Here is a 20,025-nt window from a genome sequence, read left to right on the forward strand (position 1 = left end):
AACGTCATTCATAAAAACTTAAAACAACAATTTTTTACCAGTTTTTTATTCGCAATTAGAACAGGAATTTTAATACAAAATCAATTAAATATTAGCATTTTTAATTCATCATGTTTATAATTTCAACAATTACACATATAGAATTTTTTAACATTTCTAAGCATGTAAAGTTAGGGAATATGATCAATAGAACTATAGGTAAACGGGTTAGAATGCAGGTAAATGATTTCAAACGCTAACAATTCACTTGAACTATTTGTCCTCATAAAAAGAGCCTTGTTTGCTTTAATTATAACGGTAAAGTATGAAAATAGAAAACGACTACATTTGATAATTTACCTCAGTAATTAATAATATCAAATATTTTTTTAATATGTTGAATTAAATTCTAATTTTATTTTTAATTTTTTTTTTAAATACATGCAGTTGTTTATTAATAATATACATAGAAAGTTTAAGCAACAAATTAAATAATGATAGGTTTTTGAATATTATACATATTTTGTACATACATATGTATATGTACATAATTATATACATAATTTGTGCTATAAGATTGTACTGCAACTTTCTAAGCATAATACTTTTATTACTCGTAAAATGAATAAGGTTCTAAATATTTATGAGTCATATGTGAAGGATAACTCCAATTTTCATTTGAAAAAGTTAATAGAATTAAATTAATATAGAAACTATGTAATTAATATTTTCTTATATAATATTATTCAAACGCTTATTATTCTACATATTTACTGAATAAAATTTTAATTTAAAAAATGTATAATTTATAAGTTAAGAACCGGTTTGCCGGTAAGTTAAGGTTAAAAAACGTTTGTTATTATTACAATTTTAACACTTGAATTAAGTTTAAAAAAATTGCAATTTTTTCTAGTAATGTTTAAATTGTATAATTTTCCTTTATTGTCTCGATATTGTACGTTAATTTATAAAAATATGTAAAATACACTGAAACATATAAAATTAAATGTTTTTATAAATTTTGTTGAAAATAAGATTTAAAATCTATTTAATTTACTTACTAAGTACATATTATAAAAGTCTATGTGATCAGTTCTAAACATTTGGCCCGTAGTAAACGTCCAGTTGCTGATGCCTGATTTCTTCCAAAAGTTAGGAATTTTCGCGGACGATCGAGCAAAGCTCTGCCTCTCTGCGTTTCGTTTTTAAATTATTGCAAAAAATTAAAATTTAAACAAGCAATTTTCCATTTTAATCATTAAAATTTTTTTGAGCTGTGACATTTCAAACTCAAGCTATTTATTGTATAATTAAATAATTTTTTTTGTACGATTTGATATTGTATTGAATAGAGCAGATAATGTTTTTTTTTATTGTTTTAGTCACTATTAATTAATTCTATGTCTTCCTTTTAATACAAACATGTACATTTTTGTTTGTTCATGTTTTTCGCATTAAAACAATTGGTATAGTGAATTTTTTAATATAATAAATGGTATATAGTGTTAATGCAAATATTATTTAAAAAAGAAATAAATAAAAGAATATTAGAATATGCCCTCAAACTTTTTATTTAAAATTTTGAACTTTTGAAATTTGCAATTCTATTTATTGCTTATAGTAACAAATGTTTTAGTAATGTATTTGCATATGTTTGCCATTATAATAAAATTGTATACATTTAGTTGCACCTTTGCTTTTAAATGTATATAGTATATGCAATGTGAAAGTGTTATATATATGGAGTAAGTGTTAACAATTTCAAAAACAGTAGTTCTTTTAAAAGTGGATTTTATCAAATTAGGTTCGTTTTGTTAATTAAAAAGTAAAAGAATCATTGGGACCTATAGCCAAAGTATCTATAGCTAATTTCCGGGCGTTTTCAGTTGTCTAAAAGTTTAAAAAGTAAACAGTTTTCTAATAAAATAAGGCATGGCTTCAAATTTTTGATCAAGATTTCATTGCAAAGCAGATGGATTTTTTTTTAAAATTTTAGAACTTTATCTTTTTTTTTTCGCATATTTTAGGTTAAAAAATGTTTTGCAAAATGATAATCAAAAAGGGTAGAAGCAATGTTGTATTTAATCTGTGTATTTCCACTACACACTTATGAGTTTCACTTTACAAAATACAGTAGAAATGCAAACATTGTTTCAGTTGAATTTCAGTGAGGAGTACCACTTCTTCAACATGCTATTTTGAAGTATGAAACTATTTGTAGTCCTACATGTAAAGTCGCAGTATACGGGATTAGCTTTTAAAATCACTTATTAAACCTAAAATATTAACGACTTGATGAGTCTTAGAAAAAAGTATCTTCGGCCCTTGAAATTCTGCTAATCTTGCAAGTAGATTTAATGATTAATGTTATAATTCATATACAATGTATGTACATAAAATTTTAATATGTATGTGCGTTTACATGTTCTCTTAACAAAAAAAAAAAGAATTAAAATTATGGTTCCGGGATTTTGCAAATTTTTACACTTTTATTTTTTCTCCATTTTTTAATAATTTTTATATTTATTTTTCATTATAATTTTTCTATTCTATAATATATTGAGTCAAGTTATTAACATCTCAATATTTCAAAAAAAAATCGTAAGATTTTCTTTTAAAAATATCTGCGTACGTTCGTAATAGTTACTGTTTAAATACAGTATAAGTTTTATATCAGTGATGCCTTTAAAATAGGTATACATAGCATAAAGTTACCATAATATGTGAAAGTAGATAATGCTAAGTATAATAAGCAAATTGATCAATATCATTATTGTGAGATTTTGTATGAGAATAATTCAGCAAATTAAAATAACTCGTTAGTCTTCCAATATGTTTTTGACAAAATACATATATATGTAATGACTTAACTCTCTTCTTAGTCATAAAAACTATTTATTGACAACTATTTATTTCAAACTATAGTTGAAAAGTTAAGATTATTTATTAATGAAATTGATTGATAACATTTTATTTATTGACATTATGCAGCGTAATTTTTGACACAATATCATATTATATAATTATAAATATATGACATTTTGTTTGTGAAAATCAATATTGATTGTCAAAATTATTATTATCTCATATATGTATATATGTATTTCAGTATTTTTATTTATAATTTCAAAATGCATGTTTTTTAAAACATATTTCATGCTGATAATTACTTAAAACGAGTAGGTATTTGTTGAAATCATATTTCTGATTGGACAAATTTCATTTTATTTGTTGTATTATTTATAAGTAATCCGGACGCATACTTATAATATAAAATATTATATAAAATACAAGAATATTATAGATTTTTGCGTCTTTAGTAATATATTTGACAAATGCACTTGTGTAAGTTTCAAAATTTCTCATGCTCTTGTAAATTCCTTTAATAAGTAAATTAGATTGGTAACATTGTTTTTTTTTGTATGCATACTCAATTATGTACCGTCTCACTTAGTAGCAAAGTAACTAAATTTATGTCTAACATATCAATGATAGATTTTAAATTGTTCTAAAATTATATATTATTATGCATGTAGTTATGATACGAACGGATTAGTTCGCGCCTGAATTTAATATTAAAAAAAAAGAATTGATGATTAAATAAATATTGAATAATATTTTTTCAACACGTACAACACGTAATAGAAAATTTCAAAATTTTTCGATAATCATATAAAAAATTCTTCCAAATACTTATTTTGTATTTGATTTTACGTACCTACATACATATTTATGTAGTACATACACACATACTTTATGACATATTCATACTCTATGCTAATAATGATATTGTAGGCAAGTCCAGTATTAAACATTTATTTTTATAATTATGTTGATCTTCCGTGCCTATTATTCGCTTTTTTTTTTCTTAAATTTCTATATTATATTACCAATTATTTATCATTACTTGTATAGACATACATACAGTCGGTCTAAAAGTTTTCATACACTTTGAATATTGTACTTTCCAGCACCAAAAATATTTAAAATTGTACATACCTATAACGTTATAGTCAAAAATATTTAAAATTTTGAATTGCGATATAAAATTGATTATATGTGCATAGTGAAGAACACGTCATGTAAACAGCAAATTTTTAAAATTTTTATGTAGGTATTTTATTCATGAAATTTTAAAATGAAGTGACGAAAGAATTGAAGACGATTCTTTTCTACATACATATTTTACAATTTTTTTCTTTTTATTGGAATAAAAGTTGCATTCCAACACGTTGACTGAACGGTAGTAATAAAAATTTGGTTATTTAGGATTTTGGAGCAAATATACAATGAAAAGAAGCTTGATTTTAATAAAATAAGTAGGAAATAGAAATGAGAGTATAAAAATAAGTACATTGTATATGTGTGCCTATACATATATTTTGTACGGTATACCTATTATTGTGAATTCCCATTAAAAAAACTTATTGCTTACCAAAATTTAATTATGATTTTGTTACTACAATATGCTAATGTTATAATTATAAGGCATTCATTGAAATCTGTTCATCTGCTAGCATTTAATTTTAACTATTAATTGTCGCGTGATTTTTATTTGTCAAAAATATACATATTTAAAATTTTTCTTATATTTATATGCGGGAACAAATGTACTATGTATTGTTATCGTAATTTTACCTTGTTTATTTACTTTTTTGGTTTGAAATTTTAAAAAGAGTATCATCGTATGTTATAACAAAAAAGAAAAAGATAAAATATTATTAATGTTAAAGTAAGATGAATGTGATTTATTTAATATATGCCGAAATAGCTCAGTTGGGAGAGCGTTAGACTGAAGATCTAAAGGTCCCCGGTTCAATCCCGGGTTTCGGCAAACAATTTCTTTTTTTTTTTTTTTTTTTTTTTTGTAAATACATTTGAAAAGTAGAAAATTAAAATACATGTTATATTTTGTTTATTTTTTTTAATGAAAAGGTTTTATAAATTTAAAAAAAATTTTTTTTTTTTTACAGATAAACGTTGGATAAAATACATAACAGTAAAAGATGGAGTATTTACATGATATATATGATTGGTACAGAGATCTAATTGATAATAGGAGTGGTAAGATTAAAAAAAAAAAATTTAAAATTTAAAATATATTAAACATTACTAAAATTCAATATTAATTTTTTGTTGTTTAGATCCTAGAGTCAAAGATTGGCCAATGATGTCTTCACCATTTCCAACGCTTGCATTATGTATATTTTACGCTTATTTTAGTAAATCGTTAGCACCAAAGTTAATGGAACATAGAAAACCAATGGATCTTAGAAAAGTTTTAGTCTATTATAATTTATTCCAAACAGTGTTCAGTGCATGGATATGTTATGAAGTAAATTTGTTTGTTTAAATAATCTAAATAATTTAAAAAACAAAAATGTTTTTTTTTTTCTGATAAATTTTAGTATTTAATGAGTGGATGGTGGGGTCATTATAGCTTTAAATGTCAACCTGTAGATTATTCAAATAACCCATTAGCAATGAGGGTATGTAAAAAAAATTTTACACAATTTTACAAAAATTTATAGTAGATTTGTATATCTATATTAATTTTTTGTTTTGATGGTAATATTTATATTAATAATTTTTTATTTTATAATTTTCAGATGGCTGCAACATGTTGGTGGTATTACATATCTAAATTTACAGAATTTTTCGATACATTATTTTTCCTTTTGCGTAAGAAAAATGAGCATGTATCTACATTACATGTTATACATCATGGTTGCATGCCATTTTCAGTATGGATGGGAATGAAATTTGCTCCAGGTACATAAATTTAAATAATTCTTTTTCTTTTTATCGATTTAACTCAAACTAAATAAATTTTAATTTAATCACGGTATTTGTTGTTTTCTTTTAGGTGGACATAGTACATTCTTTGCTTTGTTGAATTCATTTGTACATATTGTTATGTATTTCTATTATATGATAGCTGCGATGGGTCCAAAATACCAAAAATATATTTGGTGGAAAAAGTATTTAACTACATTCCAAATGGTATATCATTTTAAATTTAAATGATAGCTTTTGACCATTGAGGATTATAAAATTTATTTATTTTTAGGTTCAATTTGTTGCTATATTTACCCACCAATTACAATTATTATTCAGAGAATGCGATTATCCAAAAGGATTCGTTGTTTGGATCAGTTTTCATGGAATCATGTTCCTATTTCTGTTCTCAGATTTTTATAAAGCCAAATATACAGATAAAAATAAAAAAAAGAAAGATGATGATGATAAACCAAAAGAGAAGTTATTATCAAATGGCCACACAAATGTTCAAGCTAATGGACATTCAAATGGCCATGCAAATGGACATGCAAATGGTCATGTCAATGGTCATGTCAAAGAAAGTGCAACAAGTAGATATCTAAAAGCAATACGTCGTACTGGTCACATTTTAAGTAAATTTCAATTACCTTGTATGGTAAGTACATTAGAATATAATAAATTATAATACGTAATTGATATATAAATAGCTTTAATATTTTATCGAATCCTAGTTATTTGAATAGCAAACTATTGCCAAATATAATCTTAATTTTTATTTCCTTGGAAAAATTCCAATTAATTAAATAATATAATTGCATTATGCAAAAAGTTTCTAAATTGTCATTTAAATTAATTTTTTTTTTATTACGAACAAAAGTTTGAGTATGTTATATTTATATAATGAACTTAAAATTTAGATAAGCTCAGCTGTAAATAGTTTTTCACGTTGACTAAATATTTGTAATATGTATTTGATCTTTGTACTTTTAGAAAAAGAAATTAAAGGCAAAATAAATATTTTACTTCTCTAAACAAAGCAAATATCTTATTAAAAAATTATTAGAAATTATGAAAATTATTAAGAACTTATTTATTTGAAATATAAGTATAGAACAAAAAAAATTTAAGCTTAAATGCTGAATGAGCTAAGCAAATATTTGTTACATTTATATAAATAATATCGTTAATTGATTTTAAAGTTTAAATAATTGTTTATTTATTTATTTTTTACAATTAAGCAATAGCTATTTTGGTTTAAGATTTTTCTGATTGACACCCAACAAAAAACGTGATTACATACTAAAAAAAAAAGTAAATTTTATATTCTATAATGAATGTTAAATAAAAGTGCAAATATATACATAATTATTGCGCAAAAAGATTTATTCAAGGAAGTCACTTAGATGTGTTACCGGATATAAAATTTCTTAATAATTTCTTTATTTATGAATCTAATTTGCTCCGTCATAATAATATTTTTGCACTCCATCGTATTTTTATTTTTGTAGTCTACTATTTTTTGCCCATTTGAATTTTTCCTCACAGCCATAAGCTTGTCTATTCACTTTAAATATTTTTTACTTTGTCACACAAATTCTGAATATTTTTTTATCTATAAAATACTTTATTTTTCCAAAGTAAAAAATCATATCTTGAAATTTTTTTATAATATCAATCAATCATATGGTGTTTTATAATAAAAGTCTTCTATATTTACAAGAAGAACTAAGCTAAAATAATTATTTATCTTTAATGTTTTCATCTTAATTTCTACAATGAATTAAATTGAACAATAACATTAACTTTTTATCAAAAAAATTATTTATTTATTATTCATATATTTTCCAATATTTAAATCGATTTAATTTTAATTTAATTTTAGCTTCTAGATCAAGAAGAAGAATACTGTCAAGATGATTCTGATATTGCAATGTCCAAAACAAATAGTCACACAAATGGTCATGCAAATGGATTTGCAACTAATGGTCATATAATAAATAATGGAGGTCATGAAAATGGTCATCTTAATGGTTATTCAAATAGTTTTAGTAGTGAAACTAATAATGAATTACATCATAGATCAATCAAATAACATTTTATTAATTAGATATCTTTTGTTAAAAATGTTTTTGTAATTTTTAGGGAAAAGAGAAAAAAAAGAGAAATAAAAAAAAATAATTAATTTAAAATACATATACATACTTATGTATTTTGTTCTTACATTTGTTTAATGAACAAATTGAAGAAAATTTAAAATCAAACTTCTTATATATTTTTCTACTATTTTAAGAACAAAATAAATTAAAATACAAGTAAATTTCTTTGAAATGACAGTACGAATATAAATTGAAAACTAAGAAAATTGTTTGGAATACAAAAGAGTTAAAAATTGAACTAATAATGAGGCAAAATAAAAAAATACAACAAGAGGTGTAATATTACAAAAATTATTATATTTGTAAGAATTTTTAAAATTAAAAACAAAATGAAATATATAGGAAAAACATTCAGCGCAAAAGAAGCATTCAAAATTTATTTTTCAATTTTTTTTTGCTTTTATACATTAATTAATGCAATTAGGCTTGCTTGAAAGTAAGTAAACCGAAAGTCAACTTAAATTTAAATTCAAGTATTATTACTCGTTTTTTTAATTGCCAACTACATTTAAAAATACAAAAAGCATTTGTACATTTCTAAATAGTTTATTTTTTAGACTATATTATGTTTTTAGTTAATTGTAAAATGTTGACTAGGGACGCTCACATCTTTAACATAATATAAAAAATTGCATGTATGAATTTAATGAAACAAGTTAGCATTTAAAATTGTTATTATGATTGTGTATAAAGGTAGTTTAATGTAATTTTTGAAGGAAACAAATTTTTTAAGTATTCTAATCAAGATTTTTTTTAATGTGAAGTCTTTGTTTTACATATTCTTGTAAAATATAAGATGTTATATAAGCTCAAAAATAACTTGAAAAATTAAGCACTACTTTTTTTTGGATTATTATTTAACAATTTAATATTAACTTCTTTTTAAATTACAATATATATCTTTATTAATTTGACTAGATCTACAATTTTTTTTAAATTTATTTTGCAATTTTACGATTAAGAATAATATTCAAATATATCTTTGGTAAAAATTTGTGTTTATTGTTTTAAATGTACGTTTTCGTTTTTTTAAGTTGTAATCATTACTAACGCACATTTGTTTAATATTCAAATTATTATGCAGGAATAAGTTTTTCTTTCATAACGAAAATATTTGAACGATACATTTATTTCAAATTTAAAAGTTATACGTATTACACACACACACCAAATGTTTATTTTAATAACAAAAAATCATTTTATAATGGAAAAACTTACCATTTCATAGAAGAAAATTTATATTAAGTAAGTTAAATTTTACAAGCTCTTAAAAAGTTTCAAGTAATCATATATCATACAATAAATATTTTGTGTATAAAAATACTCAAGATCCATCAGTCTCAATATTAAATTTTAATCTGTTGAAAATGCAAGTTTATTCTTTAAAAAAAAAAATTGTTTTTAAATTAAGATGAAGAGAAATCTAGTAGCTTTATTGAAATAAACAAACAATACGTTTCTTTTTATTTTCAAAAGAAAATTTTATAATTTTTATTATCTTATATTTTTTATTTCATATATGTAATATATTTTTGAAGAAATATTATTTCTTGTTTTGCATCTTGATTTAATTGTATTTTTGTTATTTAGGGAAAAAGCTATTTTATAAAATTTTAATAATAATATTATAACTTATATGAACAAATTAATTACTACTAAAATACTTAAAAAGTTGTCATTGTTGTAGTATAGTTGAAAAATTAAACTAAAACTATAATATTAAAAAATATAAAAGAAAAAAAGAATCAAAAAAATCAGCTTACCTTATTTTTTGAGCAATGTGTTTTTTGCTCTAGAATTTCTTGCTTTCCTTAGAAATTTTATCTAATATGTAAGTCCATAACTTGATTACTAAAAATATAAAATAAGATTTCTGTTTTAAAGTTTATTTTTTTTTAAATGTTCATATTATATAAAGGTTCAAAAATTGTTAGAAAAAATAAAGATTTGTAAATAATATGAAAATTTAAATTTAAAAAAGCAAAATAAGGTTTTAAAAATAACAAATTATACAATGCCTTTAAGTCGAATTAAAAATTGCTGTTACTGTAAAACCTATGTTGATATTTTATAAGTGTAATTATAATAAAAACATATACACAATGAAATAAACAAAAAAAAAATTAATATGAAAACTAGTAGAAAAGAGAAAATGATAAAATTTAAATTCTTGTATTTTAGTTGGGTAGATTTAAGATTTAAATAATAAGAAATAAAAATATAAAATATTTATTAACAATAAATTAAAAACTTGGATTTTTTAATTATAAAACTTCGTTCACTAAAAATATTAGAATTGAAAAATAAGGAAAAACAAAAAAATGGTAAAATATTTTTAGATGTACAGATAATAAAATATTTTTAAATTGGTGACAAATTTCCAAAAAAAATTAATTAGAGGAAAATAAAAGCTCTAAAATTCTACCAATATGAAAACGGCAATATAAACTTGTACAATATTGCATACTTGTTAAATTATTGTGCTCATAAAATAACCTATTAATATTTAGCATTTAAATTATTTCAATAATTTGAAACATATTTAGTTATTTTACATTAAACATTAAAATATAAATTTTTTAAAACAGTCCTTTTACTATACTTTTACAAACTTGAAAGTTTTAAAATATTTTGAATAAATGATCAACAATTCAATTGATTTTACTGGGATTTTTTGAAAATCTTTAATTATTTTACAATAAAATATTGAATTATTTGATTACAACAAATTTTTAAAAGCTCAATAGTAAAAAATTTCAACTAGAAAGAAAGTGAAATAGATAACTAATTAAAAATTTTTTCTCCAAATCAATTTTATTTAAAACATCCTTGATAACATCGTAATCTATAGATAAATAACAATATTTTAATGATAATGAATAGAAAAATTGGATATTTGTCAACAAATTTACAAATGAGTTGTCTTAATTTTTGGAAGCAAAGCATGGCCGGTTTATACATTTATGCTTTATTTGCTTCAATTTAAACACTATTAACTGGAACAATTAAAGTAAATTTATCTGTTTTTATTCCATTTAAATTGAATCAAACGTTTTGAAAACCATTTGTTTTGTTGATTTCATTTTTATCACAAATTATTATGAAAATATGTATGTTTATTTTCGATTTTATTCTAATAAAAAGATGTTTTTAAAATATGTACAAACTTGGAAATAAACATTCTATTCACGCTTGATTCCTATTAATAAGTTTTGTAGAGTTAATTTATTATTTTCAAAAGGTCATGTATAATTAATTAATTTATCTTACAATTTCAAATGTGTATAAATATTTATACAACTACAAACACACTGATTTATTTTAATAAATGCTAACGAAATGTTAGATTATTTAATTGTGTTAAATTGAATATGTAAGAGAAATTAATATTTGCATTCGATTCAATAACAAAATTTTTGTTATATATATTTGTGGTATTTTTACAAATCATGATATTTACATAATGCCCGAGTTTTTTCTGTATTAAACTGAACATATTGAATTACAGCTTTAATAAAATTATTTATTGATTTAAATCAAATTACAGATTTTACTTATTATTTTCATTATTATATTCTAATGTTTGTTCTATAAGCAAAATAAATTAATTAAGCTTTACGATAGTAATTTAGATGAAATGCACTGATGTTATGTAAGAGTACCACAGATCATAATTAGTAAAATATAAAATAATGTACTGCCACTAATTAGAAGGGATTTATATTCGTGTTATGAAATGTAAGATTGCATTGTTACTAGATTTACATATTATACCCTATCGTGATTAAACTTTTTTGAAATCGGATTGCAGAAACTATTGTCACTAAAAAGTAATAGAAGTAAAATAGATTATAAGCAAAAAAAGAAAACAAAAAATGCTTAAAATTGTCTACACCTTAATGGAAAAAGGGGTTGCAATATTACAATAAATTTCGTTTCTCAAAATAAATATGAATAATATGTCATAGAGGGGTACACATATTACCAAAGTTAACTTAACTTGAATAAGTGTTTAATCTTATAGTAAATTTATAATCAAAACATAAACAAAGTAACTCATTAAAAAATACAATTAAAATAAAAAATAAATCCTATTTATATATAATACAAAAAATTACATTGATTTTAATTTTCCATATTTAAATTTGTATTGCTATCAAATCAGATCCGTACAAGTAAAATTTATCGGAAAAGCAGAATAAATTATTTTGTTTTTAATTTGTATCTTGTTCCCTATGAACATGAATTTAATTATGAAATGATTTTGCGAATTTTTTTAATATGGAAGATATTCTGAATTTACATTTGTTGCTTTATTTTGTAATCAATTTTTTCATTCTTGCGTTATGAATCACCATTTGTTTTTTTTTAATGCACAATATTTCCATTTTTAATTTTAATTTCATTTTTTTCAATTTCATAGTTCTGATATATAAGAAATTAAGTTCTTTTTGTTTTTTAGAAATTAAAATAAAAAAAATAATTAATAAAATTTGTTAATAATTATAATTTTTAATATTTTACAATAAAATATATTTATACAATTTATAAATACAATTAATCAATAATTGTTAACAACAATCAACTCTACCATTTCATAATTATACATATATTGAAGAGATATACATTTCCTTTACCTAATATTTTTAACAACTTTAATACATACATAGTTCTAAAATTTAAATAAGAAGGGAATTTTGAAAATATTTTTGATAAAATTTTATTTTTCGATATATTCATATATACATATATGTAAGTATATATTTTCTTTTAAAAATCATATTATTTTCTGGAAATTTTCTATTTGTAGTGTGCATAATAAATAAATACAAAATTAATATCAAAATTTTAAAATCTATAGAAGTTTTTGTTCAATTTTATATTGCAAAATATTAAAAGAAAAAATTATGATTTCGGCATTTAAAATTATTTTATCCTATCCTTTATCCTATCCCTCTTAGAAAAATTTTTCTATTTTATAAAAATTATTACCAAAACCTGAAAACAACACCCCTTACAAAAAAAAAAAATTACATAATTACATATTTTTTTTTCGAAATATAGTATGTATTTACATGAGCTTTTTTAAAAGCTTTAATTTGCCCACCTATCCATATTTAAATAAAATATGCTGTAAAAAAATGAATTTATCAAAGGAATACAAAAAATGAATTAATTAAATTAAATAATACTAAAAATACACTTAAATTTTATAAAGAAATTATATAAATGAATTCCAATTTTCTGAATGAATGAATTGAATAAAGTATAAATAATGAAAATAATGTGTACGATTTTTAAAATTTATATGTATTAAATGAAAATAAACAAAAAAAAAAATTATATTTTAAAGTTTTTTTATTTTTTATTAAAAATTTATAAACTACAATTAGAGCTGAAATTTAAATAATGAACAATATCACTAAACTAAATAAAATGTAAACATGTTTACTAAATAATAAATTTGAAAAGGAAATATTAAATGCATATTTAAAATTTACTAAAATTTCAACGGGAAACTAACAAAATTATTAAGGGAAAAATGATTAATATTAAGGAAAATTAAATTAATATTAAAGAAAATATATGTGTATATTTCAAAATTTAAATTAAATTTTTTTATTTGATTTAAAATTTTCCGTTTCTATAAAAAAAAATAAAATTTTGATTTAATTAAGTATGAAAATAAAAATTTTTTACAAAATAATCCGCAATTCATCAATGTATGTACATATAGTTTGTAGTAATCTACATATATTTTGTTACATTGCGAAAAAGTGTTCAAATTTTACAAAATTGTTTCTGCTTATAAATAAAATATTTTGTAAGCTAAAAATAAAGTAATGAAAATTTCATACTATATCTGTTTTAATATGTTGTAGTTCTCTTAAAAAGTCGTCATTATTTAAAAACAAAACAAAAAAACATTGAATTAAATAAATTTGTTGATTATAAATTTTTCGATATTTAAAATAAAAATAAAAAAGAAAAAAACCAAATTTTAATTTTTGGTAAATTAAAATTCAAATGTTTACACTTTCAATTTAAAATATTAAATTGGAAGAATCTTTTGAAAAATTAATTGTTGAAAATTAATAAACAATATTATAATTTTCAAATCATTCCCAAATACATTGTTTTAAAATTTTGAATTTAAGTGTTTTAAAAAAATAAAATTTTCTTATGATTAATATTTATATATTAAGATTTGAAATTGAATTTCTTTTTATATAAGAAATTAAAAAGTAGAAATCATCTATTATCATATTTAATGGTGATAAGTAACTGCTACACTAAATATAGCAAAAAAAATATATATATAGTTATAAAATATTTAATTGTTTGAGAAGAAAATATTTATACATATATACATGTATAATTTATATATATATATATATACATATATATATGTATATATATATATATATATATATATCGCTTTAAATTATAACATTAACAACAAAATATAAAAATAAAAATTAATTGTAAAATGAAATGTTTTCTTAAAAAAACTAACACATATATTTTTAAATTCGTAATTTTAATTTCAATTTTTAATATTGAAAATAATTTTGTTTAAATAAAATGCGAGTTTTTTCTTGTTTCAGACATAATATTAATTTTCTTAAATTTTTTAAGTGAACAAAGTATTTTGTTTTAATAATTTACTTATATATATATATATATATATATATAGGTATATATATATATAATATATTTGCATTATACATGTATATATATTCATATGTAATCAGTGAATATCTGGTCAAAAATATTGTTTGAAAATCGTAAATAATGTGGAAAAGTTTAAATTAGAGAAACAAAAGCAAAAAAACAAAAAAAAAATCAAATGTAATAGTGTTATGTTACTTAACATGGAAACCTTTTCTCATATATCTATGCAAAGCTGTGCATAAAAGATGTATTAAAACATATATATATATATATATTTAAATACTAATTAATGTATATATGCATATATACATTGAAAAAAAAAATAAAAAATTAAAAGCAAAATTAAAAAGTTGCTACAACTTATTTGTAAACTCATAAATGAATTATGATTAAAATAAAAATGGAAAATCAAATTTTATTTATGTACAAATAAATTCAGAAGAAAAAAAATGTATGTATATATACATACACATATATTATATTGTTTTAGTTAAGTTAATTTTTTAAATGGAAATAAATCATAATATAAATTTAATTTTGTAATTTTCATATTAAGTTAAACAAACCATTTAGATTTTGAAAACGAAACCTCTTCATGTTATGCACTCTTTGAAAAGACACCAAATTCTGAATTGTGAAGATTAATTTGAATAAAAATTTTATATTAATCACAATTTACATCCTATTATATCTTAATTTTTTGTTATTTTCTTGTCTATGGTTTCTTGTGTTCTTATTGCATTTCTCTCTACCAAAAAAAAAAGAAGTAAGTACGTGTAAGTATGCGAGAAACTCTCATAATACTCAATATGGTCCTGGAAACTGTCTACACAATGAAGAAGCATCATAATATGCAAAAATTGTATTCATAAAATGTCCATTGAAATTTTTAAGTTAAATCTACTTGTTTTGAAATTTATGGAATATTTGTTCAAAATTTATTGAAAATAATTTATTGAAAATAAACAATAAATAAATAAGTTCAAATTTTGTATTTATTTTAATTCCTAATTAAATCATGAGTTCATCAAAGCTGTCAATGAGTTATGTTAACGTTTTTTTAAATTTTTATTTTCATCCAAAATATATGCAAATTTTATTTATTGCTAAAAAATTTTAATATGTTGACAATGTTGTATCATGTCTACATACTGCAAAGGGAATTATTTAAGTAAAATATTGTTTTAAAACAATTTTGGGAGATATTTTTTGGTTGTTGGGAAACTTGCAATCTCATAAAATATTTTTTGATCTCAATTTGAATTTTATATATGAAGAATAATAGAAAAAGGTGAATAGAATAGGATCTGTAAAGTAATTTTTGATTTTCATAAGTATTTTTTGTGTTTTTAAACTATTTGTGTTTTTAAACTTTTTGTTAATATATTAGTAATCTCTTATATGTACATACATACATATGTATATAACTAAATTCAAATAATTTCAAGTATCTTTTTTTGATATTGTAAAAATAAACATTTTTTTTTGAAAAGTTCCTGAATTAAACTTTATCCATTCGCCTATAAATAAAGTATAGTATGCAATATTAATTATTATGTATATAGATTTCCAAAAAATATATAATATTGTTAATAAATGTATAATTTTTATACATTATTGATACATTATTGACACGATAAGAAATTGGCAAATTTGTATTCGACTTGTGAGATTATTCCTGATACAACATTGAAAATTTAAAATTTTTTTTTTATAATTGCAGATTGTACGGGGTTTAAAATAAAATCGAATTTAGTTAAACGGCAATACAAATTTTAAAAGTGAATACTTTTTAGTTAGAGACTAATTTGTCAGTATAGTTAAAAATACGAATCGAAGTGATATACATTTTAATTTTAGTTAAAAAATTCGATTTTTTAGGTTCGGTATTATATATTATTGTTTTTTCGTTCCTTTGTATCAACCTTTGTTACCTTTTAAAAAACAAACATATGAGTTGCAATAAAAAATTTTTGGAACCAAAAATGTTGTATCTCGAGATCTTCGTGTAATAGTATGCATGCATTTTATAATTTATAAAATGCGGTAATCCACTATTTAACGTAATACTTACGTGTAATGCTTACAGTAAGGTGTAACAATGCACACAATTCCATTTTTTGAAGTAATTTCCTCCAAAAATTTTTAATTAAGAAATTTGTAAAGAATTCATTCATTATACATTTCTAAGTTCTTTATTTGTTTACATATTGTCGTATGTATATTGGTATCGTAAATTAATTTTGGCAATCAAAAAATCACAAATTCAAACTAATCAAAATTTTCCAATTAGAAATCTTTTTTAAGTTAGTTGATTCTTACAATAAATTTCATAGATATTAAGGTGCAAAATATTTATATAAATATTATAATTTATAATACCCTGCAAATTTTTTTTTTTGTGAGTATGTATTTTGTGCTATGGCTAAAGGAGAATTAAATGTAAACATTTGTTTCTGGACTTCTTTAAAACAAATACGTAAATGGAAAATTATAATTAGAACAATAAAAGAACACATAACATTCACTCATACACATACATATGTGTATATGAATAAATTTTCAAGTGGATCGCGAATAAAATTCATATACATATATACATACATACAAATTAAAAAAAAAATTTTTGATTTTGCTATTTAAGTTTCTAAATTATTATTAAAAATTGCAAATGATTAAAAATATGTAATTAATTTCCATTATTGGTGTATGGGAATATTTAAAATATGTACGATATTCAATCTATGTGAGAGAACAACTAGGTGTAGAAGAAATCTTTGCAGAGCTGGTTTTTTAAGCAAACAAAAAATATATATTTTTGGTTTTTTATTATACACTTACAGTGTGAAGTCTTTTTATATCATAACTATAGACTTATAGACTTTGTTATTTATAATATATATGATTCAGAGTAAATTCATCAGTTTATTCTTCCTTTCGAATAAATACTTAGATTTTTTGAACAGTTTTCAAAAACTAAAAATCTTCTTAGATCTGGAGACATTCAACATTTTTTACTAGAAATAAATTTATATAAAAAGGCATTATTTTTTATTCATAATTATGTTTTGTCATCTTTGAATAAATTTAATTTTCGATATTTGTACATAATTTACATTTATAGCCCTTCCTTTTCCCGTTTTTCATATTTTTGGCTCAAGGATCACAAATAATTTATAATTTTTATTTCTTATTTTTACCAACCGCATTCCGTACAATAAGGGAGGTTACGTATAATGATACCAAATTTCGGATATCCAGTTTTCAGTGGGAACGCACTTCACCATGATAGGGAAGCGTAAATAAACTATTTTTAGAGAGATGTCGGTCTATCAGTCTGTGTGCGCAAATTGTTTTCCCAAATGCAAAGAAATAATCATCCGTGAAATTTAATTTAGGGTGTTAAAACAATTAACTAAAAATTCATTAGTTAATATATAAATATATTAGTAAAAGTTTTTCACATTATTTGAATGGTACAAAGCGAAACTCTACCGAGAGTCTTATTTACATTTACTAGTATTATTTACATTTTTCTAGGTATGTTAACTTAAAGCTTACTAGCGTCCCTAAAATGTAAAAGAATTGTTTCAATGTTATTTTTATAATGTTGTGCAACTTTTTGCCTATACTAGACATGTCGGTAACTCGACATTACGCCAAAATAGGGTAACCTTTCGGTCGATTATGAGCTGATCATATAAAATTTTGTTTTTTAATTTAAACATTTTACATTTTTTTAAATTAAACATTTCGAAAATATAAAAAATATTTTGCCTTTCATTTCTTAAAAAATAATCAACCATAACTGGTATGATCTAGTTCTTAATAAAATTTTATAATAAATTAGAAAATATTGTTTTTTTCTGTGTTAGACTGAACAAATTAAATTTTCAGATAAATTTTAACTCGAAGTACATAATTAATTAATTAATTAGTTTCTCTTCTATTTAAAATAAACAATATAAACAAATTTTTACAAATATATATACATATATTATGTAAAAATTTTCAATTTGTTGGATACTCATAGAATAAAAAGATAATAATAAAATCCACTTTAAGAAAAAATTAAAGAAATAAGAAAATTGTTAGAGTAGCAAAGCTTTTAATTTTTTTATGGTTTCTTACATTTGGAAGTCATTTTTTTATATTTTGTTTCAAAAATAATTAAATGTTTTCTTAACAAATGAAAATTTTAATTTTAAAGAAGGAAAGAATTCGGTAGATTTAAAACGATCATAAAATTAGAGTTGCTTTTTTCCAAGTCAAATACACTAACACGTCTAAAAACGTGTTATTTTTAATTATTGTAGACGCTTATTAAAAGAAAAAAGTTATTGAAAACAAAGAAATGTGTATTTTTTTTCAATACCCCGAAAATGTTGTAAAAACCAAGTTTAGAAAATGTTGAAAAGCAAATTAAATCTTAAGGCTCTGTTTTTATTGTTAAATAATATTGGTCGATAATATTGTCGAACTAATTGAGATGCATTACTAAACTATGGAAATTATGAATTAATAGAAATGAGAATTACTGTTACTGAACGTTACAAAACATCGGAAATGCCATATCGAACGTAAAAATATAAAGAATTTGCGGCGAATCAAGATAAAAGAAATATTTTTGTTAAATTTAACGAAAAATTTTATTCGAACAATTTAAGTTGAAGCTTTTGATAGAAATCAAAATCATTAACAAATACAGAAAATACCGAAAATTCATAATTGTTATTCAAGTACAAGTACTTTGTTAACTGATAATTTTTCAATTTTTTTTTTTGTTAAAATCACTCAATGCGGCGAAAAATTAAAATTTTATTTTTCTTGGGCCAATTTTTTCTCCTTTGTCACAAAACCATGAGGGTATGTATGAGTACAAGATAATTTTTTTTTTATTTTTACAGGGTGCCAATAAAAATATTTTTTTTAATATTTGTTCTTTTATCGGGAATAAATTGCAGTTGAATTTTTATCAGGAAGAAAACAAGAGAAAAAAAAAAACAAATAACGTGCGCTGTGAGCAAAAAAAAAAGGATATTTTATACTTTATTCATTTTCATCTTCTCTTAATCATTTTTGTTGTCATGTTTGTATAATGGTAAATTTTAATACATTTTGTACTATTTTTTCTTTTTTCTTGAATTCTATAACTTTGATGTGGGGAAGTTTTTATTTCCCTTTTCTATATTTTTTCATATTCTCTTTTTTTTTTTAAATTATTTTTATTATTATTTTATTTCTTTCAAATATTTTCACTTGCATATACACACACGTAAACATTATATGAAAAAAAAAAAGAATTCCCCTTCCAACATTTTAAGTATAAAAGAATAAAAATAAAATAAAAAGAAAGAAGAATAGAAAAAAAAAAATTTTTTCTGTACTGAGAATGAAGGCGCTTTAAAAATGAAAAATTTTCTCTAAAAACAAT

General features: G+C 21.3%; 1 protein-coding gene and 1 non-coding gene across 2 annotated transcripts in view; both read left to right on the forward strand.

The window, feature by feature from the left end:
• The window catches only part of LOC129614315 (elongation of very long chain fatty acids protein 7), a 102,199-nt gene extending 91,024 nt beyond the window's left edge, over positions 1–11,175 (forward strand). The window contains exons 3-9 of the mRNA XM_055528864.1: positions 4,953–5,043; positions 5,124–5,314; positions 5,388–5,468; positions 5,589–5,751; positions 5,846–5,982; positions 6,050–6,415; positions 7,643–11,175. Of these exons, the coding sequence (XP_055384839.1) occupies positions 4,986–5,043; positions 5,124–5,314; positions 5,388–5,468; positions 5,589–5,751; positions 5,846–5,982; positions 6,050–6,415; positions 7,643–7,852 (1,206 nt within the window). The 5' untranslated portion in view covers positions 4,953–4,985 and the 3' untranslated portion in view covers positions 7,853–11,175. The remainder of the gene's footprint in view (positions 1–4,952; positions 5,044–5,123; positions 5,315–5,387; positions 5,469–5,588; positions 5,752–5,845; positions 5,983–6,049; positions 6,416–7,642) is intronic.
• Trnaf-gaa (transfer RNA phenylalanine (anticodon GAA)) lies at positions 4,741–4,813 on the forward strand. Its single transcript has one exon. It is a non-coding gene; the product is annotated as a tRNA-Phe (tRNA).
• Positions 11,176–20,025: the final 8,850 nt, after the last annotated feature.

Source organism: Condylostylus longicornis, unplaced genomic scaffold (assembly GCF_029603195.1).
Source record: "Condylostylus longicornis isolate FDR11 unplaced genomic scaffold, ASM2960319v2 ptg000004l, whole genome shotgun sequence".
Lineage (NCBI taxonomy): Eukaryota > Metazoa > Arthropoda > Insecta > Diptera > Dolichopodidae > Condylostylus > Condylostylus longicornis.